This window comes from Salvelinus alpinus, chromosome 34 (genome assembly GCF_045679555.1).
Source record: "Salvelinus alpinus chromosome 34, SLU_Salpinus.1, whole genome shotgun sequence".
Lineage (NCBI taxonomy): Eukaryota > Metazoa > Chordata > Actinopteri > Salmoniformes > Salmonidae > Salvelinus > Salvelinus alpinus.
The window spans coordinates 23,691,937-23,719,282 of record NC_092119.1 but is presented as its reverse complement, the minus strand read 5'-3'; the positions used below and the strand labels follow the sequence as shown (position 1 = coordinate 23,719,282).

Sequence of the window (27,346 nt, the reverse complement as noted above, 5' to 3'; positions counted from 1 at the left end):
AATACTATTTCTGCATTAATCACCATGACACAGGCAAGGCAACTCAATTTTCTGCTCCTGTAGGTAAGGTGCGTGGCGTCCCGAAACAGCGGAACGGCGAGGCATGAAAAAGGCAAGCGGGGGCTAATCTTTGGTTACTGGTGTAATTGAAATGCTATCCACACTGTAGGGTGCATTAAAGACTGATAACAGCGGTTCCTGTGGCCAATTTAAGTGGCTTGACTTCTGCAAAAAAAAAAAGAGAAAGCGAGGGGGAAGAAAAAAATGGTCTGACAGATAAGGCAGACAAACTGAACTAATTCTCCAGGCATGTTTCTCATTGTGATCCAGGAAAAATGAGAAAATAAATGAATCATGGAACCAAAAAAAATCTATTGACCCTCGGGTGTCTTGTCAGGCTGGGAGTGTGATAAACCTAAAAGCTTGCTTAATGTGGGCCTGCCTGTACCCAACAGATAGAGCACTTTGTAAATGAACCCGCTTTGATAAATATATTAAGGAAAGCTGTGAATAAAAGGCAGGGACTTCTCATTTGTAAATAGAACCCTCGCTACATGGAATTAGAATGATAAAATGGGGTTCCATGTAATTAAGTTTGTGTAAGACCTGAAATCCGTGCAAATACCTTCCCGGAATTCTGAAAGGAAGTTGTCAGTTCAATTAATCTGAACATCACCCCGAGAATGAACTGAACAAAATGAAGCCTCAGATAAAACCTGGCTAGTATTTGGATAAGTAATTCCTGTATCATTTCTTTGCTTCTGTGATCATTTTATTTAATCCACCACCCCCAGTTATATGCTAAGCCATCTACAAAGAGACTGCTGGCCAGGCCACCGAAACCTTAATCCACCATATAGCATGTGTAACATGGGGTGGGGGCAGCTGGCGGGTTTGGCTTGTGTGGCGGTGCTGGTGGTATTGGTAGTGTAGGTAAGGTGGGGGGGTAGTGTATGATATGGTGGTATTGGTAGTGGAGGTAAGGTGGGGGGTATTGTATGATATGGTGGTATTGGTAGTGGAGGTAAGGTGGGGGGTAGTGTATGATATGGTGGTATTGGTAGTGGAGGTAAGGTGGGGGGGTAGTGTATGATATGGTGGTATTGGTAGTGGAGGTAAGGTGGGGGGTATTGTATGATATGGTGGTATTGGTAGTGGAGGTAAGGTGGGGGGGTAGTGTATGATATGGTGGTATTGGTAGTGGAGGTAAGGTGGGGGGGTAGTGTATGATATGGTGGTATTGGTAGTGGAGGTAAGGTGGGGGGGTAGTGTATGATATGGTGGTATTGGTAGTGAAGGTAAGGTGGGGGTAGTGTATGATATGGTGGTATTGGTAGTGAAGGTAAGGTGGGGGGTAGTGTATGATATGGTGGTATTGGTAGTGGAGGTAAGGTGGGGGGGTAGTGTATGATATGGTGGTATTGGTAGTGGAGGTAAGGTGGGGGGTAGTGTATGATATGGTGGTATTGGTAGTGGAGGTAAGGTGGGGGATAGTGTATGATATGGTGGTATTGGTAGTGGAGGTAAGGTGGGGGGTAGTGTATGATATGGTGGTATTGGTAGTGGAGGTAAGGTGGGGGGTAGTGTATGATATGGTGGTATTGGTAGTGGAGGTAAGGTGGGGGGGTAGTGTATGATATGGTGGTATTGGTAGTGGAGGTAAGGTGGGGGGTATTGTATGATATGGTGGTATTGGTAGTGGAGGTAAGGTGGGGGGTAGTGTATGATATGGTGGTATTGGTAGTGGAGGTAAGGTGGGGGGGTAGTGTATGATATGGTGGTATTGGTAGTGGAGGTAAGGTGGGGGGTATTGTATGATATGGTGGTATTGGTAGTGGAGGTAAGGTGGGGGGGTAGTGTATGATATGGTGGTATTGGTAGTGGAGGTAAGGTGGGGGGGTAGTGTATGATATGGTGGTATTGGTAGTGGAGGTAAGGTGGGGGGGTAGTGTATGATATGGTGGTATTGGTAGTGAAGGTAAGGTGGGGGTAGTGTATGATATGGTGGTATTGGTAGTGAAGGTAAGGTGGGGGGTAGTGTATGATATGGTGGTATTGGTAGTGGAGGTAAGGTGGGGGGGTAGTGTATGATATGGTGGTATTGGTAGTGGAGGTAAGGTGGGGGGTAGTGTATGATATGGTGGTATTGGTAGTGGAGGTAAGGTGGGGGATAGTGTATGATATGGTGGTATTGGTAGTGGAGGTAAGGTGGGGGGTAGTGTATGATATGGTGGTATTGGTAGTGGAGGTAAGGTGGGGGGGTAGTGTATGATATGGTGGTATTGGTAGTGGAGGTAAGGTGGGGGGGTAGTGTATGATATGGTGGTATTGGTAGTGGAGGTAAGGTGGGGGGTAGTGTATGATATGGTTGTATTGGTAGTGGAGGTAAGGTGGGGGGTAGTGTATGATATGGTGGTATTGGTAGTGGAGGTAAGGTGGGGGGTTAGTGTATGATATGGTGGTATTGGTAGTGGAGGTAAGGTGGGGGGGTAGTGTATGATATGGTGGTATTGGTAGTGGAGGTAAGGTGGGGGGTAGTGTATGATATGGTGGTATTGGTAGTGGAGGTAAGGTGGGGGGTAGTGTATGATATGGTGGTATTGGTAGTGGAGGTAAGGTGGGGGGTAGTGTATGATATGGTGGTATTGGTAGTGGAGGTAAGGTGGGGGGGTAGTGTATGATATGGTGGTATTGGTAGTGGAGGTAAGGTGGGGGGTATTGTATGATATGGTGGTATTGGTAGTGGAGGTAAGGTGGGGGGTAGTGTATGATATGGTGGTATTGGTAGTGGAGGTAAGGTGGGGGGGTAGTGTATGATATGGTGGTATTGGTAGTGGAGGTAAGGTGGGGGGGTAGTGTATGATATGGTGGTATTGGTAGTGGAGGTAAGGTGGGGGGTAGTGTATGATATGGTTGTATTGGTAGTGGAGGTAAGGTGGGGGGGTAGTGTATGATATGGTGGTATTGGTAGTGGAGGTAAGGTGGGGGGTATTGTATGATATGGTGGTATTGGTAGTGGAGGTAAGGTGGGGGGTAGTGTATGATATGGTGGTATTGGTAGTGGAGGTAAGGTGGGGGGGTAGTGTATGATATGGTGGTATTGGTAGTGGAGGTAAGGTGGGGGGGTAGTGTATGATATGGTGGTATTGGTAGTGGAGGTAAGGTGGGGGGGTAGTGTATGATATGGTGGTATTGGTAGTGGAGGTAAGGTGGGGGGGGGGAGTGTATGATATGGTGGTATTGGTAGTGGAGGTAAGGTGGGGGGGTAGTGTATGATATGGTGGTATTGGTAGTGGAGGTAAGGTGGGGGGTAGTGTATGATATGGTGGTATTGGTAGTGGAGGTAAGGTGGGGGGTAGTGTATGATATGGTGGTATTGGTAGTGGAGGTAAGGTGGGGGGGGTAGTGTATGATATGGTGGTATTGGTAGTGGAGGTAAGGTGGGGGGGTAGTGTATGATATGGTGGTATTGGTAGTGGAGGTAAGGTGGGGGGGTAGTGTATGATATGGTGGTATTGGTAGTGGAGGTAAGGTGGGGGGTAGTGTATGATATGGTGGTATTGGTAGTGGAGGTAAGGTGGGGGGTAGTGTATGATATGGTGGTATTGGTAGTGGAGGTAAGGTGGGGGGTAGTGTATGATATGGTGGTATTGGTAGTGGAGGTAAGGTGGGGGGGTAGTGTATGATATGGTGGTATTGGTAGTGGAGGTAAGGTGGGGGGTATTGTATGATATGGTGGTATTGGTAGTGGAGGTAAGGTGGGGGGTAGTGTATGATATGGTGGTATTGGTAGTGGAGGTAAGGTGGGGGGGTAGTGTATGATATGGTGGTATTGGTAGTGGAGGTAAGGTGGGGGGGTAGTGTATGATATGGTGGTATTGGTAGTGGAGGTAAGGTGGGGGGTAGTGTATGATATGGTTGTATTGGTAGTGGAGGTAAGGTGGGGGGTAGTGTATGATATGGTGGTATTGGTAGTGGAGGTAAGGTGGGGGGGTAGTGTATGATATGGTGGTATTGGTAGTGGAGGTAAGGTGGGGGGGTAGTGTATGATATGGTGGTATTGGTAGTGGAGGTAAGGTGGGGGGGGGGAGTGTATGATATGGTGGTATTGGTAGTGGAGGTAAGGTGGGGGGGTAGTGTATGATATGGTGGTATTGGTAGTGGAGGTAAGGTGGGGGGTAGTGTATGATATGGTGGTATTGGTAGTGGAGGTAAGGTGGGGGGGTAGTGTATGATATGGTGGTATTGGTAGTGGAGGTAAGGTGGGGGGGTAGTGTATGATATGGTGGTATTGGTAGTGGAGGTAAGGTGGGGGGGTAGTGTATGATATGGTGGTATTGGTAGTGGAGGTAAGGTGGGGGGTAGTGTATGATATGGTGGTATTGGTAGTGGAGGTAAGGTGGGGGGTAGTGTATGATATGGTGGTATTGGTAGTGGAGGTAAGGTGGGGGGGTAGTGTATGATATAGTGGTATTGGTAGTGGAGGTAAGGTGGGGGGTATTGTATGATATGGTGGTATTGGTAGTGGAGGTAAGGTGGGGGGTAGTGTATGATATGGTGGTATTGGTAGTGGAGGTAAGGTGGGGGGTATTGTATGATATGGTGATATTGGTAGTGGAGGTAAGGTGGGGGGGTAGTGTATGATATGGTGGTATTGGTAGTGGAGGTAAGGTGGGGGGTAGTGTATGATATGGTGGTATTGGTAGTGGAGGTAAGGTGGGGGGTAGTGTATGATATGGTGGTATTGGTAGTGGAGGTAAGGTGGGGGGTAGTGTATGATATGGTGGTATTGGTAGTGGAGGTAAGGTGGGGGGGTAGTGTATGATATGGTGGTATTGGTAGTGGAGGTAAGGTGGGGGGTAGTGTATGATATGGTGGTATTGGTAGTGGAGGTAAGGTGGGGGGGTAGTGTATGATATGGTGGTATTGGTAGTGGAGGTAAGGTGGGGGGTAGTGTATGATATGGTGGTATTGGTAGTGGAGGTAAGGTGGGGGTAGTGTATGATATGGTGGTATTGGTAGTGGAGGTAAGGTGGGGGGGTAGTGTATGATATGGTGGTATTGGTAGTGGAGGTAAGGTGGGGGGTAGTGTATGATATGGTGGTATTGGTAGTGGAGGTAAGGTGGGGGGTAGTGTATGATATGGTGGTATTGGTAGTGGAGGTAAGGTGGGGGGGTAGTGTATGATATGGTGGTATTGGTAGTGGAGGTAAGGTGGGGGGTATTGTATGATATGGTGGTATTGGTAGTGGAGGTAAGGTGGGGGGTAGTGTATGATATGGTGGTATTGGTAGTGGAGGTAAGGTGGGGGGGTAGTGTATGATATGGTGGTATTGGTAGTGGAGGTAAGGTGGGGGGGTAGTGTATGATATGGTGGTATTGGTAGTGGAGGTAAGGTGGGGGGTAGTGTATGATATGGTTGTATTGGTAGTGGAGGTAAGGTGGGGGGTAGTGTATGATATGGTGGTATTGGTAGTGGAGGTAAGGTGGGGGGGTAGTGTATGATATGGTGGTATTGGTAGTGGAGGTAAGGTGGGGGGGTAGTGTATGATATGGTGGTATTGGTAGTGGAGGTAAGGTGGGGGGGGGAGTGTATGATATGGTGGTATTGGTAGTGGAGGTAAGGTGGGGGGTAGTGTATGATATGGTGGTATTGGTAGTGGAAGTAAGGTGGGGGGTAGTGTATGATATGGTGGTATTGGTAGTGGAGGTAAGGTGGGGGGGTAGTGTATGATATGGTGGTATTGGTAGTGGAGGTAAGGTGGGGGGGTAGTGTATGATATGGTGGTATTGGTAGTGGAGGTAAGGTGGGGGGGTAGTGTATGATATGGTGGTATTGGTAGTGGAGGTAAGGTGGGGGGTAGTGTATGATATGGTGGTATTGGTAGTGGAGGTAAGGTGGGGGGTAGTGTATGATATGGTGGTATTGGTAGTGGAGGTAAGGTGGGGGGTAGTGTATGATATGGTGGTATTGGTAGTGGAGGTAAGGTGGGGGGGTAGTGTATGATATGGTGGTATTGGTAGTGGAGGTAAGGTGGGGGGTATTGTATGATATGGTGGTATTGGTAGTGGAGGTAAGGTGGGGGGTAGTGTATGATATGGTGGTATTGGTAGTGGAGGTAAGGTGGGGGGGTAGTGTATGATATGGTGGTATTGGTAGTGGAGGTAAGGTGGGGGGGTAGTGTATGATATGGTGGTATTGGTAGTGGAGGTAAGGTGGGGGGGTAGTGTATGATATGGTGGTATTGGTAGTGGAGGTAAGGTGGTGGGGTAGTGTATGATATGGTGGTATTGGTAGTGGAGGTAAGGTAGGGGGTAGTGTATGATATGGTGGTATTGGTAGTGGAGGTAAGGTGGGGGGTAGTGTATGATATGGTGGTATTGGTAGTGGAGGTAAGGTGGGGGGGTAGTGTATGATATGGTGGTATTGGTAGTGGAGGTAAGGTGGGGGGTAGTGTATGATATGGTGGTATTGGTAGTGGAGGTAAGGTGGGGGGTAGTGTATGATATGGTGGTATTGGTAGTGGAGGTAAAGTGGGGGGTAGTGTATGATATGGTGGTATTGGTAGTGGAGGTAAGGTGGGGGGGTAGTGTATGATATGGTGGTATTGGTAGTGGAAGTAAGGTGGGGGGGTAGTGTATGATATGATGGTATTGGTAGTGGAGGTAAGGTGGGGGGTAGTGTATGATATGGTGGTATTGGTAGTGGAGGTAAGGTGGGGGGTAGTGTATGATATGGTGATATTGGTAGTGGAGGTAAGGTGGGGGGGTAGTGTATGATATGGTGGTATTGGTAGTGGAGGTAAGGTGGGGGGGTAGTGTATGATATGATGGTATTGGTAGTGGAGGTAAGGTGGGGGGTAGTGTATGATATGGTGGTATTGGTAGTGGAGGTAAGGTGGGGGTAGTGTATGATATGGTGGTATTGGTAGTGGAGATAAGGTGGGCGGTAGTGTATGATATGATGGTATTGGTAGTGGAGGTAAGGTGGGGGGTAGTGTATGATATGGTGGTATTGGTAGTGGAGGTAAGGTGGGGGGTAGTGTATGATATGGTGGTATTGGTAGTGGCGGTAAGGTGGGGGGGTAGTGTATGATATGGTGGTATTGGTAGTGGAGGTAAGGTGGGGGGTAGTGTATGATATGGTGGTATTGGTAGTGGAGGTAAGGTGGGGGGTAGTGTATGATATGGTGGTATTGGTAGTGGAGGTAAGGTGGGGGGGTAGTGTATGATATGGTGGTATTGGTAGTGGAGGTAAGGTGGGGGGTAGTGTATGATATGGTGGTATTGGTAGTGGAGGTAAGGTGGGGGGTAGTGTATGATATGGTGGTATTGGTAGTGGAGGTAAGGTGGGGGGTAGTGTATGATATGATGGTATTGGTAGTGGAGGTAAGGTGGGGGGGTAGTGTATGATATGGTGGTATTGGTAGTGGAGGTAAGGTGGGGGGGGGAGTGTATGATATGGTGGTATTGGTAGTGGAGGTAAGGTGGGGGGTAGTGTATGATATGGTGGTATTGGTAGTGAAGGTAAGGTGGGGGGTAGTGTATGATATGGTGGTATTGGTAGTGGAGGTAAGGTGGGGGGTAGTGTATGATATGGTGGTATTGGTAGTGGAGGTAAGGTGGGGGGTAGTGTATGATATGGTGGTATTGGTAGTGGAGGTAAGGTGGGGGGTAGTGTATGATATGGTGGTATTGGTAGTGGAGGTAAGGTGGGGGGTAGTGTATGATATGGTGGTATTGGTAGTGGAGGTAAGGTGGGGGGGTAGTGTATGATATGGTGGTATTGGTAGTGGAGGTAAGGTGGGGGGGTAGTGTATGATATGGTGGTATTGGTAGTGGAGGTAAGGTGGGGGGGTAGTGTATGATATGGTGGTATTGGTAGTGGAGGTAAGGTGGGGGGTAGTGTATGATATGGTGGTATTGGTAGTGGAGGTAAGGTGGGGGGTAGTGTATGATATGGTGGTATTGGTAGTGGAGGTAAGGTGGGGGGGTAGTGTATGATATGGTGGTATTGGTAGTGGAGGTAAGGTGGGAGGTAGTGTATGATATGGTGGTATTGGTAGTGGAGGTAAGGTGGGGGGGTAGTGTATGATATGGTGGTATTGGTAGTGGAGGTAAGGTGGGGGGTAGTGTATGATATGGTGGTATTGGTAGTGGAGGTAAGGTGGGGGGTAGTGTATGATATGGTGGTATTGGTAGTGGAGGTAAGGTGGGGGGGGGAGTGTATGATATGGTGGTATTGGTAGTGGAGGTAAGGTGGGGGGTAGTGTATGATATGGTGGTATTGGTAGTGGAGGTAAGGTGGTGGGGTAGTGTATGATATGGTGGTATTGGTAGTGGAGGTAAGGTGGGGGGGTAGTGTATGATATGGTGGTATTGGTAGTGGAGGTAAGGTGGGGGGGTAGTGTATGATATGGTGGTATTGGTAGTGGAGGTAAGGTGGGGGGTAGTGTATGATATGGTGGTATTGGTAGTGGAGGTAAGGTGGGGGGGTAGTGTATGATATGGTGGTATTGGTAGTGGAGGTAAGGTGGGGGGTAGTGTATGATATGGTGGTATTGGTAGTGGAGGTAAGGTGGGGGGTAGTGTATGATATGGTGGTATTGGTAGTGGAGGTAAGGTGGGGGGGGGAGTGTATGATATGGTGGTATTGGTAGTGAAGGTAAGGTGGGGGGTTGTGTATGATATGGTGGTATTGGTAGTGGAGGTAAGGTGGGGGGTAGTGTATGATATGGTGGTATTGGTAGTGGAGGTAAGGTGGTGGGGTAGTGTATGATATGGTGGTATTGGTAGTGGAGGTAAGGTGGGGGGGTAGTGTATGATATGGTGGTATTGGTAGTGGAGGTAAGGTGGGGGGGTAGTGTATGATATGGTGGTATTGGTAGTGGAGGTAAGGTGGGGGGTAGTGTATGATATGGTGGTATTGGTAGTGGAGGTAAGGTGGGGGGGTAGTGTATGATATGGTGGTATTGGTAGTGGAGGTAAGGTGGGGGGTAGTGTATGATATGGTGGTATTGGTAGTGGAGGTAAGGTGGGGGGTAGTGTATGATATGGTGGTATTGGTAGTGGAGGTAAGGTGGGGGGTAGTGTATGATATGGTGGTATTGGTAGTGGAGGTAAGGTGGGGGGGGAGTGTATGATATGGTGGTATTGGTAGTGGAGGTAAGGTGGGGGGTTGTGTATGATATGGTGGTATTGGTAGTGGAGGTAAGGTGGGGGGTAGTGTATGATATGGTGGTATTGGTAGTGGAGGTATGGTGGGGGGTAGTGTATGATATGGTGGTATTGGTAGTGGAGGTAAGGTGGGGGGTAGTGTATGATATGGTGGTATTGGTAGTGGAGGTAAGTTGGGGGGGTAGTGTATGATATGGTGGTATTGGTAGTGGAGGTAAGGTGGGGGGTAGTGTATGATATGGTGGTATTGGTAGTGGAGGTAAGGTGGGGGGTAGTGTATGATATGGTGGTATTGGTAGTGGAGGTAAGGTGGGGGGGGGAGTGTATGATATGGTGGTATTGGTAGTGAAGGTAAGGTGGGGGGTTGTGTATGATATGGTGGTATTGGTAGTGGAGGTAAGGTGGGGGGTAGTGTATGATATGGTGGTATTGGTAGTGGAGGTAAGGTGGTGGGGTAGTGTATGATATGGTGGTATTGGTAGTGGAGGTAAGGTGGGGGGGTAGTGTATGATATGGTGGTATTGGTAGTGGAGGTAAGGTGGGGGGGTAGTGTATGATATGGTGGTATTGGTAGTGGAGGTAAGGTGGGGGGTAGTGTATGATATGGTGGTATTGGTAGTGGAGGTAAGGTGGGGGGGTAGTGTATGATATGGTGGTATTGGTAGTGGAGGTAAGGTGGGGGGTAGTGTATGATATGGTGGTATTGGTAGTGGAGGTAAGGTGGGGGGTAGTGTATGATATGGTGGTATTGGTAGTGGAGGTAAGGTGGGGGGTAGTGTATGATATGGTGGTATTGGTAGTGGAGGTAAGGTGGGGGGGGGGGTGTATGATATGGTGGTATTGGTAGTGGAGGTAAGGTGGGGGGTTGTGTATGATATGGTGGTATTGGTAGTGGAGGTAAGGTGGGGGGTAGTGTATGATATGGTGGTATTGGTAGTGGAGGTATGGTGGGGGGTAGTGTATGATATGGTGGTATTGGTAGTGGAGGTAAGGTGGGGGGTAGTGTATGATATGGTGGTATTGGTAGTGGAGGTAAGGTGGGGGGTTAGTGGATGATATGATGGTATTGGTAGTGGAGGTAAGGTGGGGGGGTAGTGTATGATATGGTGGTATTGGTAGTGGAGGTAAGGTGGGGGGTAGTGTATGATATGGTGGTATTGGTAGTGGAGGTAAGGTGGGGGGTAGTGTATGATATGGTGGTATTGGTAGTGGAGGTAAGGTGGGGGGGTAGTGTATGATATGGTGGTATTGGTAGTGGAGGTAAGGTGGGGGGTAGTGTATGATATGGTGGTATTGGTAGTGGAGGTAAGGTGGGGGGTAGTGTATGATATGGTGGTATTGGTAGTGGAGGTAAGGTGGGGGGGTAGTGTATGATATGGTGGTATTGGTAGTGGAGGTAAGGTGGGGGGTAGTGTATGATATGGTGGTATTGGTAGTGGAGGTAAGGTGGGGGGTAGTGTATGATATGGTGGTATTGGTAGTGGAGGTAAGGTGGGGGGTAGTGTATGATATGGTGGTATTGGTAGTGGAGGTAAGGTGGGGGGGTAGTGTATGATATGGTGGTATTGGTAGTGGAGGTAAGGTGGGGGGTAGTGTATGATATGATGGTATTGGTAGTGGAGGTAAGGTGGGGGGTAGTGTATGATATGGTGGTATTGGTAGTGGAGGTAAGGTGGGGGGTAGTGTATGATATGGTGGTATTGGTAGTGGAGGTAAGGTGGGGGGTAGTGTATGATATGGTGGTATTGGTAGTGGAGGTAAGGTGGGGGGTAGTGTATGATATGGTGGTATTGGTAGTGGAGGTAAGGTGGGGGGTAGTGTATGATATGGTGGTATTGGTAGTGGAGGTAAGGTGGGGGGTAGTGTATGATATGGTGGTATTGGTAGTGGAGGTAAGGTGGGGGGTAGTGTATGATATGGTGGTATTGGTAGTGGAGGTAAGGTGGGGGGTAGTGTATGATATGGTGGTATTGGTAGTGGAGGTAATGTGGGGGGTAGTGTATGATATGGTGGTATTGGTAGTGGAGGTAAGGTGGGGGTAGTGTATGATATGGTGGTATTGGTAGTGGAGGTAAGGTGGGGGGGTAGTGTATGATATGGTGGTATTGGTAGTGGAGGTAAGGTGGGGGGTAGTGTATGATATGGTGGTATTGGTAGTGGAGGTAAGGTGGGGGGTAGTGTATGATATGGTGGTATTGGTAGTGGAGGTAAGGTGGGGGGTAGTGTATGATATGGTGGTATTGGTAGTGGAGGTAAGGTGGGGGGTAGTGTATGATATGGTGGTATTGGTAGTGGAGGTAATGTGGGGGGTAGTGTATGATATGGTGGTATTGGTAGTGGAGGTAAGGTGGGGGGTAGTGTATGATATGGTGGTATTGGTAGTGGAGGTAAGGTGGGGGGTAGTGTATGATATGGTGGTATTGGTAGTGGAGGTAAGGTGGGGGGTAGTGTATGATATGGTGGTATTGGTAGTGGAGGTAATGTGGGGGGTAGTGTATGATATGGTGGTATTGGTAGTGGAGGTAAGGTGGGGGGTAGTGTATGATATGGTGGTATTGGTAGTGGAGGTAAGGTGGGGGGGTAGTGTATGATATGGTGGTATTGGTAGTGGAGGTAAGGTGGGGGGTAGTGTATGATATGGTGGTATTGGTAGTGGAGGTAAGGTGGGGGGTAGTGTATGATATGGTGGTAATGGTAGTGGAGGTAAGGTGGGGGGTAGTGTATGATATGGTGGTATTGGTAGTGGAGGTAAGGTGGGGGGTAGTGTATGATATGGTGGTATTGGTAGTGGAGGTAATGTGGGGGGTAGTGTATGATATGGTGGTATTGGTAGTGGAGGTAAGGTGGGGGGTAGTGTATGATATGGTGGTATTGGTAGTGGAGGTAAGGTGGGGGGGTAGTGTATGATATGGTGGTATTGGTAGTGGAGGTAAGGTGGGGGGTAGTGTATGATATGGTGGTATTGGTAGTGGAGGTAAGGTGGGGGGTAGTGTATGATATGGTGGTATTGGTAGTGGAGGTAAGGTGGGGGGTAGTGTATGATATGGTGGTATTGGTAGTGGAGGTAAGGTGGGGGGGGTAGTGTATGATATGGTGGTATTGGTAGTGGAGGTAAGGTGGGGGGGTAGTGTATGATATGATGGTATTGGTAGTGGAGGTAAGGTGGGGGGTAGTGTATGATATGGTGGTATTGGTAGTGGAGGTAAGGTGGGGGGTAGTGTATGATATGGTGGTATTGGTAGTGGAGGTAAGGTGGGGGGTAGTGTATGATATGGTGGTATTGGTAGTGGAGGTAAGGTGGGGGGTAGTGTATGATATGGTGGTATTGGTCGTGGAGGTAAGGTGGGGGGGTAGTGTATGATATGGTGGTATTGGTAGTGGAGGTAAGGTGGGGGGTAGTGTATGATATGGTGATATTGGTAGTGGAGGTAAGGTGGGGGTTAGTGTATGATATGGTGGTATTGGTAGTGGAGGTAAGGTGGGGGGTAGTGTATGATATGGTGGTATTGGTAGTGGAGGTAAGGTGGGGGGTAGTGTATGATATGGTGGTATTGGTAGTGGAGGTAAGGTGGGGGTTAGTGTATGATATGGTGGTATTGGTAGTGGAGGTAAGGTGGGGGGTAGTGTATGATATGGTGGTATTGGTAGTGGAGGTAAGGTGGGGGTTAGTGTATGATCGCTCCTTTTTGCTTTAACCATATCAAAGGGAATATATGTATATCAAACAGCAGAGACCGGTGACTTAATGCTAAACACTTTGTAGATAAAGCCGTAACATCCTGATAGCTCGCATTCAGGGATGCCACAGAGGTAGTGTGTGTGTGTGTGTTTGTATGTGTGTGTGTGTCTGTATCTGTCTGTGTGTGAGTATGTGTGTGTTAGGAGGGGGGAGTGTACATAAACGGTTTTCACACTTTAGGAGTCTTAGCCGTCTTGGCTGCCGAGTGGGAAGAGGGAGGAAAAGGCTTTTGAAAATGAAAGGCAGAGCGATGCTGGTGGCAGAGATAGGATATGAAGACTTGACTCACCAGTTGTTTACTTGTAAGATGGTGAGGCCTGTGTCTTGGGCTAGCTGCTTTTTCTGTTCTTCAGAGGGGTACGGGTGCTACAAGAGAAAGACAGAGAGATAGACGAGATGGGTTTTCTTTGTACAACGAGATGAACATAAATATTCATGTAGCACATAACACAGAAAAAGAGAGAGAGCCGAGGCATGGATGTTGTATCTCCCAGTCATTAGTATGTACAGGTGCATTACATTCTGTGTGTTCTGGTATAACATGTATTGTTTAGGTGAATACTGTACATTACCATGAGCTACACCCAACCTGCCCCTCCCTATGTATAGACATTACATATAAAGCACACGTGAACACCCACATATGAACACACACACACAAACTGCACAAATCAGTGCAAACTTGTGAAGAGTTGGCCAAACAAGTTTGTCAAAACTGACGACTGTGATAACCCTTCCCCATCCCCTCCCACACACACACACTGACAAGACTCAAACACACACACACACACTGCCTCTCTCCCCTCAATCTCCAGTGTCTTGGACTGCCTTTTGTAATACAATATAACAGAATGAGTGGGTGAAGATCTGACTATATTAATTTCTTCCTTGAATGTCTGAAGGAAAAATATGCTACTAAGATCTCTGTTTCATAGAGAGCAGTTGAAAGCAGCACCTGAGAGAAACAAAACAGGGTGCTAGGAAATGTCTCTTCTCTCTCGCCAACACTTCTACCTGCAAATGTAATTCTCCGAGTGGAGCTGCAATGATACTATCTGTGTTAGTTTCAATATAGCAAATATGAGATGATATAAATGGGAGACCTTGGGCCTGTTGTGTCTGTCTCCCTGCTCTCTCTGCTCTCGCTACAACAGTGATCGCTGGTGACAGATGTCTTTAAGGGACAGATTAGGCTATGCGTTTCATTCAGCCGCGCCGCACACATGAAACACACACACACACATACATGTATGCATGGCATGCACACACACACGACACACATAGGGGTGTAAAAGGCGACACCGTAATCCTACAAATTTTTGGGATGGGTTGAAAATCCATCGACACCCGCTTTACCCTAACCCACCCCTCCTCCCTCCCACACCCCTTCTCCCCCTCCCTCTCCCACCCCTCCTCCCTCTGCCACCCTTCCTCCCTCCTCCCTCTCCCACCCCTCCTCCCTCCTCCCTCTGCCACCCTTCCTCCCTCTCCCACCCCTCCTCCCTCCTCCCTCTGCCACCATTCCTCCCTCCTCCCTCTCCCACCCCCCCTCCCTCCTCCATCCTCTCTCCTCCCTCTCCCACAGTAACCTTTACTTTGTTTCTTCCACCAGACCGGTTCAGGAAATTCATATGAAAGCAACTTCTAGCAATGTCAGTTTGAACCTATACTTTTCAATATAACATTACTTCAACATGTAATTGTTGCTCAATAACCATTTCCTAATTTACAGCTACAACAATATACGCAGTATAATAGAGCTTGTTCTATCCTCTCAGTAGAACAAACACTGGAACATTTCTTCAGGTAACATTGTCTGTCTCAATTTGCCCATTTTAATTAAATGAAAGAAGAAAAAACATTTGAGGAATGTGCTCAATAACAAACAGGGCTGGGATTGGACAAATGATGAACCCAGGCTGCAAGGAGGATTCATCTGATTTCTACTTGTGTATGCAGTCCCTTTTAATATGCTAAAATCATTAACAAAGAAAGATGATAATGCTTACATAGAAATACATTGTTTGATTGCCAGGTGCTGACATTACCTTGGCTGAGGCAGTCAGGGCTTTTTTTCTGTGTGTGTTTGTGAGTGTGTGTGAGTGAGTGTGTGTGAGTGTGTGTGTGTGTGTGTCCACCTTTATGAGCGTGTGTTTGTCTTTTTCCCTTTCATCTCTGCACAACAGCATGTAATAAGAGTAGGGACCTTTCCTCCACTCTCAGTTTGCCTGGCTTTTCACATTAGCAATGACCTCGGCCACACACACACACACACACACACACACACACACACACACACACACACACACACACACACACACACACACACACACACACACACACACACACACACACACACACACACACACACACACTAATGGGGAGCGGAGGTGAGGAGAGCAGACAGGGCCAGATTGGAAATGGGAGTGGGTCATTTACATTGTATTAAGGTTTCCTCAGCCTCTCAGGCTCAGACCCCGTCATCAATCGCCCCACTGTCAGCCGGGTCGGGTGATAAATACAGCGGTCCGTGTCACGCCGTGGCCAGCAGAACCACATAATAAATGGTTTGAACAAACAAGAAAGATGCCTCATCAAGGAGAGTGGGGATGTTAAAGCCCCTCGCTGCAAAAAGCCCTGAGTAAGGAGATTTACTCTGACCACATAGACACAACACTAAAAAGTCCTATTCCTCCACCAGACCCCCCGCCTCACACACACACACACACACACACACACACACACACACACACACACACACACACACACACACACACACACACACACACACACACACACACACACACACACACACACACACACACTGTGTCTTACAGTTTACAGCCACCCCCCTATTCATTCTTCCAGATCCCCTCCTCCTCCCTCTCTATTTCTCCGTCTCTCTTGTTCCCTACTGTTTTTATGACTGAGAGACTGTAGGCCACCCACACGTTCACGTTGTGGCAGCTTTCCTTTAAGCATGGGGGCTCTGAAAATCGCGGCCACACAAAATGGAGAGTCTAGGAGGTAATAAAGGCTGGGGTGTAGAGCAATGCTGTGTACACACAACCCAGAGAACTAGGCCATCATCGTAGGCTAGCTGTTACATGGCCATAGCAGCCATGAAATTTGAGAAAGGGTATGTAGCCTCCTGAGCAACCTCATCACGTTGTTGAGTTGATTTTATTTTTACAGGGACAGTGCACATTAATCAACGTTTCAGTAAAAGTGCCGGTTTTAGCCAGCCGGCTAATTTTCAACCGCAGTCCCTGGGCAGGTTATATACGTTAATTGCCTCCGCAAAAAATCTACGACAGTAAATCACCAATGTCAAAGAAAAAATATGAAAACCCGAGAAAGATATCCTCTGAGTGAGAGACAACTGTGTTAAGTCGAAAATAATAAATCATTCAGTGTTTTTGATTGGTGATTGGTTTTCTCTTTCCTAAGATGTCCGCCCACCGTCAGAAGTGTGTGTGTGACATGATTTCTTAATGGATGGAACACAAACCAAACCCAAAGAGATCAAAGAGGTTATTGAAAATCTCCCTCAGCTAGCTTTGAATGGAATCAATAGAGCGAGTTACAAACACCAAAACCAATATCCTGAAAATGTAAACCTCTCCATCCAGTCTATAAATAATTAGGCCTAGAAATGAGTGCTACATTTTATTTCCCAAGCCAGCGCGGGGCCGGCCTCCTGCAATGGAAACAGATCTGTTAATTACGCAGAAGCACGTTAATGGCACAAGCATGCGCTATCCCACCACCATGCTCCTTTCATTTCTACTATCTCACCCACAGATACACCCCGTAGTACACACACACACACACATACAAACACACACATACAAACAATTCACACTAGTGATGGAGGTGGATCGTGTTCTGCCAGACTGAGATCTTGTGCGTGTGTGTGTGTCGGCTCTGTTGGCCAGATTACAGGGTGTGAAGCTCTCTGTGCTCTCTGATAGTGCTGAATGTAATGCCCCTGCGGTTGCTGCACATTACCAGCTGAGCTAGGCTTCCATCATCACTGTCACTCCTCCTGCAGACCCACCCATTGAAATCTACTGGATTTATTTGCTATGTATCAAATGTATATACAGTACAGTGTTAATCCCCACAACACACTGCTCCCTATACACCCCCAGCCATTACCCTGGCCTCTCACCCACACCCCTTCACCCCCATCCCTTCACTCTGAGCCTACTGCAGACCCTAGCTGATGGATGACATCATCAGCGGCATGGCCAGTGTGACATGGTGACATGAATGATAGTACCAGGCCACAGGGTCACGGTGTCCTGCAAACCCATTCCATGCTAATGAATCCCTCCCAACATCCCTCCCAGGAAATCACAGCCCATTGGCTGTTTACCCCTGATGCCATGGCAACACACCACCAACCATTTGTTTGTTTCTCTGCATTGTGTTGATTGGTGTGATTTTGTCCCATCCTTGTCACTATAGGCTTATTAAAACAATATATCTTCCCAATCTTTATTTCAACAGTATTTAATAACAACGCCACTTAGCAAACTGACGTGATAACTGTCTAAGTGTCAAATATTTTTGACAGTATTGCTTATTGTGTTGATAGGGTTTGGTGGGACCATATTGCAATCATGTGTGTGTGGATCTTCTATACTGCTTTATGCACCAATGTATTATTCAAATGTAGGATTTCATATATTTTCCAAATTGATTGCAATCTTATTTGTGTTTTAATCAAAGTGACAATAATAATATTCACAGTCTAAATAAAAATAATAAAATAAAGGCATGACATTTTAATATGCATTCTGCATAGAGTTGGAGTAAGATTGCCACATTTTAAATATAAATATGCCATTATTAATATTATGACAGATATTACTTTTATGACAAATGACAATGAGATTGAATAGACGGAGGCATTTCATATAGACTGAGTATACAAAACATTAAGAACACCTATTTCCATGACATAGACTGACCAGGTGAAATGTATGATCCCTTATTGATGTCACTTGTTAAAGTGGCAATATGGAGTTTTTTTGGGCGTCCCAACTTCACATAGAAATGAGGGTTATAGATCTATCATTCTACTTGAAAGCATGTGTAACTCAATATTAGGAAGGTGTTCCTAATGTTTGGTATACTGAGTGTAGATCTGATAGATATGGCATACATATATCCAATTTGACAATTTGAAGTTACCACTCATCGTTTGATTACTATGCACCGTAGCAAGTTTATTTTGTGATGGGAATGCATTTCATCATGAAAGCCATTTCCTTGAATTGTTGGATTTAGTTCATCAGCCTGGAGTCTTACAAAGTCCAATGGACTGACAATTGACAATATAATAATTGTTACGTTGTAGCTATTTCATTATAGTCCATTTTTACCTTTAAGACTGAAATGTAGGTCTATATTTTGTGAAACCTTGCTTGTTGTTGAAACTCAAAGACACGTCTTTGGCGGCTATATACTTCTTTCCTCTCCTCCGCTCTTCCTGTGTCTGTGTGTCTTTGTGTGGGGGATTTTAGGTGGGTGGAGGGGGTTGGGGGGGGGGGGGGGTTAGTGTTTGTTTTATTTTCCTGGGGACTAAGCTTCTTCCTGACAACAGGGAGAAAACAGGCAAGAATGCCACATGACTCAATGACTCAACCTCTGTTGCTTTTAAACTGTCTGACACTATGCCAGACAAACAGACCCACACGCACACACACACAAACACACAAACACGGATGCACACACTCTCACACAACCATCCAGCAGGAATCCAGACCCCATCCATTCCCTGTACACATACACCATAGCCTCTGCTCTATACCAGCCATACATACCACTGTATTCCATTCTATAGAATACAGTCTGCTACAGTCTTAACTCAACTCAGCTCAACAATCGCTGGCTGGCCTCCTGCATTGGGCTCCCTGCCCCCAGCCAGTCAGCCCGTTTGCTCTATACCATCCATTTATGTTCACTGGAGATGGTGCAAGTTTCTAGAGCAGCTACTCCAGAATACCCCCACACCTGCCAAGCAAACTGTTGCCCCTGGGAAGGAGGGAGGGAGGGAGGGAAGGAGGGAGGGAGCGGGGGGGAGGTAGGGAGGATGGGTGGGGGGCAGATGAGCAAACAGAGGGGCTGAGGCTCATGGTAATGGCCTACACCCAGCAGCCAATCAGAGGAGAGAGAGTTTTACGATGTACTGTACTGTATATCTCCTGATGATAACATCCTTCTTATCAACTACGTAAGGAACGATCCGCTGTGGGAAAGGTAGTGTGTGGTGTTACCACAGACTTGAACAGAATATGGGGAGCAGGTGGATGGAGTCGTTGGGGAGACCCTTGTATCTGAGGGGACAAATGGCTCACGTGGTTGTGTGTGTGGTTTTCCAGACTCTTGTCTCAGGTGTGGCCCTCAGCCATAGAGATGGGCCTGTTTAATCATCTGATCAAGTGCATCAAGGAATACGATACCCCCATCCTTTCAGAGGGGGCCTGGTCTCTCTCTATTTCTCTCTCTCTCCCCCTCTTTCCCTTTCTCCGTCTCTCCCTCCGTATCGACGGCCCCGGCGGCTATCCTCCCCACACTCAACACCAGCCAGTCTGGCCTCCTCTTCTCTCTCTTCTCTTCTCCTCTCCTCCTTTGAAATTTTCCGCTCACACTTTAAGCCGGGTCCTACAGGGCAGGAATTTGGCCTGCTTTTTCAGACCAGACTCTTTCTGCTGCTTTGTTGTTGGTAACTGGCTGCTGTGGGGCACCGGAGCTCAGATCTTGCCTGATGTCAACACTCAGGCACACTTTGTACTGCCCCATGAAAACTTCATCAATGGCTTTACATGGCAAAATTAAAATTACAGTCCATTTTCATGAAAAAGTAATGGGTTTCTATTGCGTTTAACACTAGAACCGCTAAAGCAGTCATTTGGACTGGTCATAAATACCCCCCTCCATCTTTGACTTTTCCTAAATAAGTCTATATAACACACTGTCATTGTTAGAATCTTAATATCACAAACAGAATTGGAGTTATAACCAGTTTTAGGCCGGGGTAGGGCGTCATTGTAAATAAGAATTTGTTCTTAATTTGTTCTTAACTGACTTGCGGTTTCCTTTTTCCTTCTTCTTAACTGACTTGCCTAGTTAAATGAAGGTTAAATAAAATAAATACAAATAAAATAGGAGGGAATGTCATTATTTGATTGGTTTTCCCCCCTCTTCGCCCGACAGTAGGGCCTACTCCGCTCATTCTCCCGACAGTAGGACCTGCTCCGCTCATTCTCCCGATAGTAGGGCCTGCTCCGCTCATTCTCCTGACAGTAGGGCCTGCTCCGCTCATTCTCCTGACAGTAGGGCCTGCTCCGCTCATTCTCCTGACAGTAGGGCCTGCTCCGCTCATTCTCATGACAGTAGGGCCTGCTCCGCTCATTCTCCTGACAGTAGGGCCTGCTCCGCTCATTCTCCTGACAGTAGGGCCTGCTCCGCTCATCCTCCTGACAGTAGGGCCTGCTTCCGCTCATTCTCCTGACAGTAAGGCCTGCTCCACTCATTTTTGCCAACAGTAGGACCTGCTCCGCTCATTCTCCCGACAGTAGGGCCTGCTCCGCTCATTCTCCTGACAGTAGGGCCTGCTCCGCTTATTCTCCTGACAGCAGAGCCTGCTCCGCTCCTTTTCCCGACAGTAGGGCCTGCTCCGCTCATTCTCCTGACAGTAGGGCCTGCTCCGCTCATTCTCCTGACAGTAGGACCTGCTCCGCTCATTCTCCTGACAGTAGGGCCTGCTCCGCTCATTCTCCTGACAGTAGGGCCTGCTCCGCTCATTCTCCTGACAGTAGGGCCTGCTCCGCTCATTCTCCTGACAATAGGGCCTGCTCCGCTCATTCTCCTGACAGTAGGGCCTGCTCCGCTCATTCTCCTGACAGTAGGGCCTGCTCCGCTCATTCTCCTGACAGTAGGGCCTGCTCCGCTCATTCTCCTGACAGTAGGGCCTGCTCCGCTCATTCTCCTGACAGTAGGGCCTGCTCCGCTCATTCTCCTGACAGTAGGGCCTGCTCCGCTCATTCTCCTGACAGTAGGCCCTGCTCCGCTCATTCTCCTGACAGTAGGACCTGCTCCGCTCATTCTCCTGACAGTATAACAACAGATGAAATAAATGAAGTAAAGTATGATGGGGAGAATGGGTGAGTTGATGAGTGAGGAGAAGCAAACGATGCATAATAATGTAATAAATTGTGAATGAAGAACAGGGTGGGCCATTCTATTTTATTGGTCTATTCTAAGTATCATCTCAAAACAGTGTACCCTATATCAGTCCACTGAATCCATGCTTGGTTATTAGTCTACTCTAGGCCTACTTGGAGTACACAGTGAGATTTGTCTTCTGATTCTGAGCCTCAGCCTAAACCTACACCTCCGAGGCCTAAGCCCAAAAAAGGCAGAACGTTGCACACTGAGCAGGTGCCCATGACACCACCAAATGAAACTGTGAGACAAGGGAGAGAAAGGGATGGCACTGTTTGGATCGAACAAGCTGGAGAGATTGTCATCACTGAGAGAGCAGGCCCTACATCTCAAGCAAAAAACAACATGAGCAACGCACTCACCTGCTTTTGTTGTTTACATGTATGTGACATGGACATGCTACAGCACATCAGGGACTGTACTGTGGCTGAGGCGCACACGGAGCAAGGAGACACTGCCTGGGATCTGTCTGTTGATGAGCTGCAAGCGTTAATATCAATCCTGTATGTCCGTGGAGCATTCGGTGGAAGGAGCGTATATATGGCATATGCTTCTGGTCAGACATGTATGGGATACCTTTCTTTGGAGAAACCATGTCACGGGATTGCTTCAGAGAGATCATGTGTTACTTCCATTTTGATGACAAAGAAATGAGAAGGTGACGACTGGAAACAGACAGATTCGCCATGGTATCCGACATTTGGAACAAGTTCGTACAGAACAGCATTGCATGTTACAAACCAGGAGAGAACATCACTGTTGCTTGTTGCACTTTGCACAATACATTGTGAGTAAACCCGACAAGTTTGGAATTAAGTATTGACATTGACACCAAGTATATGCTGAACGGCTTTCCATATCTGGGAAAAGATCCACATGGGGCAGCAGGTGAGCGAGTGTCAGAATGTGGCGATGAGGCTTGTGGAACCTTAGGTTGGCACGGGGAGAACTGTCAGCATGGAACATTTCTTCACTTCACTGACATTAGTAAACAAGTTGCTTGCAAATAGAACAAGCATAGTCAGTACCATTAACAAATAGAACAAGCATAGTCAGTACCATTAACAAATAGAACAAGCATAGTCAGTACCATTAACAAATAGAACAAGCATAGTCAGTACAATTAACAAATAGAACAAGCATAGTCAGTACCATTAACAAATAGAACAAGCATAGTCAGTACCATTAACAAATAGAACAAGCATAGTCAGTACCATTAACAAATAGAACAAGCATAGTCAGTACCATTAACAAATAGAACAAGCATAGTCAGTACCATTAACAAAGCGAGACGGCAGCTCCCACCTTCTGCGCAAAATAAAGCACCTGCACAGCTGAAGAATGATAAGACAATGCAAGGCAAGAAAGAACATTTCTAACATGAGCAGCATGCATCCGACAGTTGCCATCGACAGAGACACAATAAAGAGAAAACCGGATACTATTACGCTCTACAATATTACATAATACGCATTGCCATATATAGATAAACTTATGCAATGCATTATGCTCTTATGTATCAAACATGTTGTTTTTCCTATGGGAAAATAATCCTAATGTTTTTTTACTCTACTCTGTTCAATAGGTTGGTGTGGACGTTTTGGATCAGATGACACGGCTTTGAAAGGACGCACCTGCCGCGGGCCTGTTGCTGTGTTCTACAACATGCTTGACTTGGATGCTATCCATGCACACGTGTTGTTCAACACCATGCCCAGAAGAGACTTCATCAGGAGTCTGGCATACGGGCTATTATGTGAGAGACATATGAGGGCCAAGGCAGCAACAGAGATTCCACACAAGCCTTTGCGCGAGCCAGAGGAGACATGGCCAGATGCACAAAGCACAGAACCCAAGTCACCTGTGTCACCTGCAAGCGACTTGTTTCTGGGAAGTGTGTCAAGCAAGTGAAAGTGGCAGAGATTTGTGTTGATTGTTAAGACAAGGGACGACCACGAACTGAATTCCAACTGATGTTATTGCGTGAAAACGCACACCATGTAAGCACGAGCTGACAATAATATTTGTTTCATTCATTATAATGCCATTATTGCTTTTGTGATAATTATCAAGCACACTGGCACATATAATGATGTTTAGGCTACTGTTTTCATCATTTCATTTTGCTGTCTGTGCTTCTTTGTGGTTGGGGAATTTTATAAAAAATACCCCAACCAAATTGAACACAACCAAATTATTATTTTAGCGAAAGCTTATATGAAATGTATTAATTACACTGTTAGAATGTTGCAGTCAGATTGACTGCTCGTTAGCTTGAAGGGGGTCCCTCGAGGCCCAGCAGTTCTAGTGTTATTTGCGGGATTTTTTAAAGACTGTAGCAGTGTATCAGTACAGAAAGGGCGGCCATCTTTGGTTCTGCACAGCTTGCAGCTGTGGGTGTGAGGTCATTCATCTATACTCTGTAAGTGACTTTTAGGGTCTATAAGCTAGTCATTAGGGGGCTGGTACAGTCACCCAGGGCCAATTAAAAGGGAAAGGGCCCATCTCACTGGCCTATCATTCAGGAACCCCCATATCCACACCATTTGCCACTATTGCCAGTCATAAAGTGATTGGGAGCCTCTGCTAGCACGCTAAAAGGCCCAGTTCACTGCTAGCGGGATAAACACCAACACCACTTTAATGACCTGAGCACACATTGTAAAGCAGGGAATCTGTGAGCAGACTTACAGGCTAGCAGGCTAACAAACTGACCTCAGGCTGCAACTTCCAAGGTCTAGGAGGAGCCTGAAAGTTCTCATGTTAACTTAATGGTGTCCAGATCCACCTGGCTATTGTACACAAATGGGATGAAAGAGAATCTGTTCTAGCCCCAGGCAAGGATAAAGGAAGGGAAAAATTGCCCTATAGAAAGACTTAGTCCTTCATGTTGTAGGAGACAGGCTTCACTCTTCATGTGTTGCTACAAAAGCACACAACCCATCTAATGTGTATTTTTCTCCAGGAGATTGAAAAGTCTCACAGTATCAGTAAAGCTGGGACTCATAAGTCCCAAACCAACCCTAGACCTCACATGTCCCATATAGGACACCATTAGGCATCTAACTACCTCTGAACAACCCTGTTACATTATATAACTCCCCCATCGTCCCTCTCCCCAGGGCCTGAACTTCCCTGCTCCATACTTTAATATATTTAGTCTGCGTGAAACAGGACAAGGTTATTACACGCTGAGTGTCCCAGGAATCTCAGTGCCCCTCCAAGGGGCTTCTGGGTAAGTCGAGAGCAATAGGGTCAGACGACTGTAAACCAGCGCCGGCAGTACTTCACCTCCTAGCCTCTCCAGTCTGTTGTGAATGAGTCTTAGTATCAACATAAAGAGTTCCCCTAACTTTTCCCTTCTCTATTGTGTCCTCTAAACATTGTTTAACTTCCCCAAGAAGGAATAAAGTGGGATTTGATCAAGGAGCAGTGGCACAGGTTAATTTGTGGGGGGAGAGAAGGAGCGGTTTGTTCCCCTATGCTAGACGAGGTCCTGAAAGTGGCACTTGATGGACTCTCCCTCCACTTGAGTATTAAGTTAATGACCGTAAGTATTCAGATACACAACAAGGACATCTCCATTCTTTTTCTCAGAAAGACACTCCAAGATGGCCTCAGAAAAGGCCATTAGGTTCTGTTGTAACAGTCTGCCCCATGCACCGGCAACAGCAGTAAACACTTAGTGGAGGCTAACAAAAGCCCACAGGGCAGGTATGTAATGTCAAGCCTATTTGGAGATGTTATAGCACATTTGTAATGTCAATTTATTTGGTTTTCGGGTCAAAAATCTAAGCAGGATAACATTTGTCCATTACAGGGGATGAGGGGGGGGGTAAGGAGCTGCGTTCAGAAACAGCTGCAGGGGACATTTCCTGTTTGTTAACGACTCTAAATGTGTTCAATTCAACCATGTCAAATCCTTGTTTATCTGAATGGACTGAACACTGCTGGGGTAAGGAGTAACAGGGACTCCGTTCTGTTACTGAAGGAAGCTCTTAACATTGTGACAGACAGACACTCAGGCTTAGGCCCATGCCGTGGAAGTGGGGGTGACGCGCTGAGAGTAAACCACAAGTTTATTCATGTCAAATCGCAGGCACTTTGAGCGACTCAGGTGGAACAAAGACAGCCGCGATCAGTCACCACCCCATCATACCTGTTGTGTCTGTTGCAGGATACCATTTATGCCTTTCACAAACGCATGCCCTTTTAAACAGGACGGTTGCATGTCTCAATGAAGATATCTCTCTATCAGTCATCCGTGTGTGTGTGTGTTTGTGTGTATAACTATGTGGCTGTTCACTGAGACATGCCTAAAGATTTTCACTTACTTAATGTTCTACGAGATGGCAGAGGAGTTATAATGCCTGTATAATGAGCTGATGAGAGAAGAGAGGAATGGAGAAGAGAGGTGTGGTAGCTTTTAGAGTTCTAGGCTAGCTAATTGTGGCTATACTTTTAAGCGCATTCTACCATCCTCCCTCCCTCCCTCCACCCCCCTATCCCTCTCTTTTTCTCTGTCTCTCTCCCTGTAGTGCTTTCTGGTCTGATCCTGCCCTGGGGCCGTACTGACCTTTGACCAAGCTGGCCGAAGCTGGCTACAGGCCCCTCATTTGTTACAGTCTTTATCCACTGAAAAAGCAGGCAGGAAGCTGGCAGCCACCCAGCAACCCCATTGGAAGATGACCATCAGCTACGGAGTGCTTATCGCTTATTAGACCAGGGTGAGGAGTGTGTGTGTGTGTGTGTGTGTGTGTGTGTGTGTGTGTGTGTGTGTGTGTGTGTGTGTGTGTGTGTGTGTGTGTGTGTGTGTGTGTGTGTGTGTGTGTGTGTGTGTGTGTGTGTGTGTGTGTGTGTGTGTGTGAGGGGTTTGGGAGCCCAATCCAAAACGCTCGTAGCTTGACCTTTTTCTGCTATGCATGCCGGCAGTTTTGTTAACTAATGAAACGCAAATAAGAAAAAGCCTGGAAGCCACAAAAACATCCCCGTCCCTGGGCAAACCCGTTCAGCTACGCATGTTAGTGACAATCATGCAGGCATCCAGGCGCAGGACTCAGGGGTCCTCGCTGGGTATTTCTGTTCTGACCTCTCCTCTCCTCTCTTTCCCTCTCTTCCTCTTCTCCTATCCTCAGCCCAGTCATCCTAGCGCCCGGCGGAGCTCACTAAAACATTGGATGATAAAACACTCCACTTTCCTCTCAGCACTCCATAAAAGCTGGGTAATTCATACTTCATTTAAATACCTTTCCATTAATAAAGCTGATGAACTTTTACTCCTTAAATCTAATGGTCCATTTTGCCTGACTGCTGCCGCTCGCTTCTCTCCTCTCTCTGTTTTTTCTCTCTCTCTCTGCCATTGAGAAGCCTATGCTAATTCACACACAGTCACTCAGTGTATGACTATCTAGTCAGTCTAATACAGTGATTGAAGGAAGCGGTAAAGAAGGGGATTTGGAGGCATTTGCCTGACCTCTGCCACAGACAAGCAGTGACACGTACACTATTCTGTGGGACTGCTAGGAGATTTGGCGGTCTCTCTCTCTTTCTCACACACACACACACACACACACACACACACACACACACACACACACACACACACACACACACACACACACACACACACACACACACACACACACACACACACACACACACACACACACACACACACACACACACACACACACACACACCCCAAAGTGCAGGGGAGGGTCATTAACCTCTGGGGCTAGAGCTCGGAGGCTCGGAGGCTGTTGACAAGCATCTGTGTTCTTTTCAACAACTCGTTGAGCCACCCCCTCTCCCTCCCCTCACCCCCACTCCTCTCCCCCTTCCTCATCCCTTCCCTTCTCAGGACTGTAACACAACCATTCGCTGAGGTAATCCAAGCCCCTCCCTCTCTCTCTCTTTCACATGCCTCACTCACAGAGAGAGAGAAAGGAAGACAGAGAGGCCGACTGGAGGTGTAAGACAGCTGTTGTTTTTTCTCTTGCCCGCCCTCCTCTCGCTCTCTCCTGACCTCTACATTTGCCACCACTCGACTGCCTGTACTATGAATAATGAGTCAATTTTGAGAGAGAGAGAGAGAGAGAGAGAGAGAGAGAGAGAGAGAGAGAGAGAGAGAGAGAGAGAGAGAGAGAGAGAGAGAGAGAGAGAGAGAGAGAGAGAGAGAGAGAGAGAGGAGAG

General features: G+C 47.1%; 1 protein-coding gene across 5 annotated transcripts in view; it reads right to left on the bottom strand.

Moving 5' to 3' along the window:
• The window catches only part of LOC139563406 (homeobox protein Meis2), a 128,159-nt gene that overhangs the window by 32,753 nt on the left and 68,060 nt on the right, over positions 1-27,346 (bottom strand). For all 5 annotated transcript variants that reach the window (XM_071382051.1, XM_071382053.1, XM_071382049.1 and 2 more), the window contains one exon: positions 13,206-13,282. In XM_071382051.1, the coding sequence (XP_071238152.1) occupies positions 13,206-13,282 (77 nt within the window). The remainder of the gene's footprint in view (positions 1-13,205; positions 13,283-27,346) is intronic.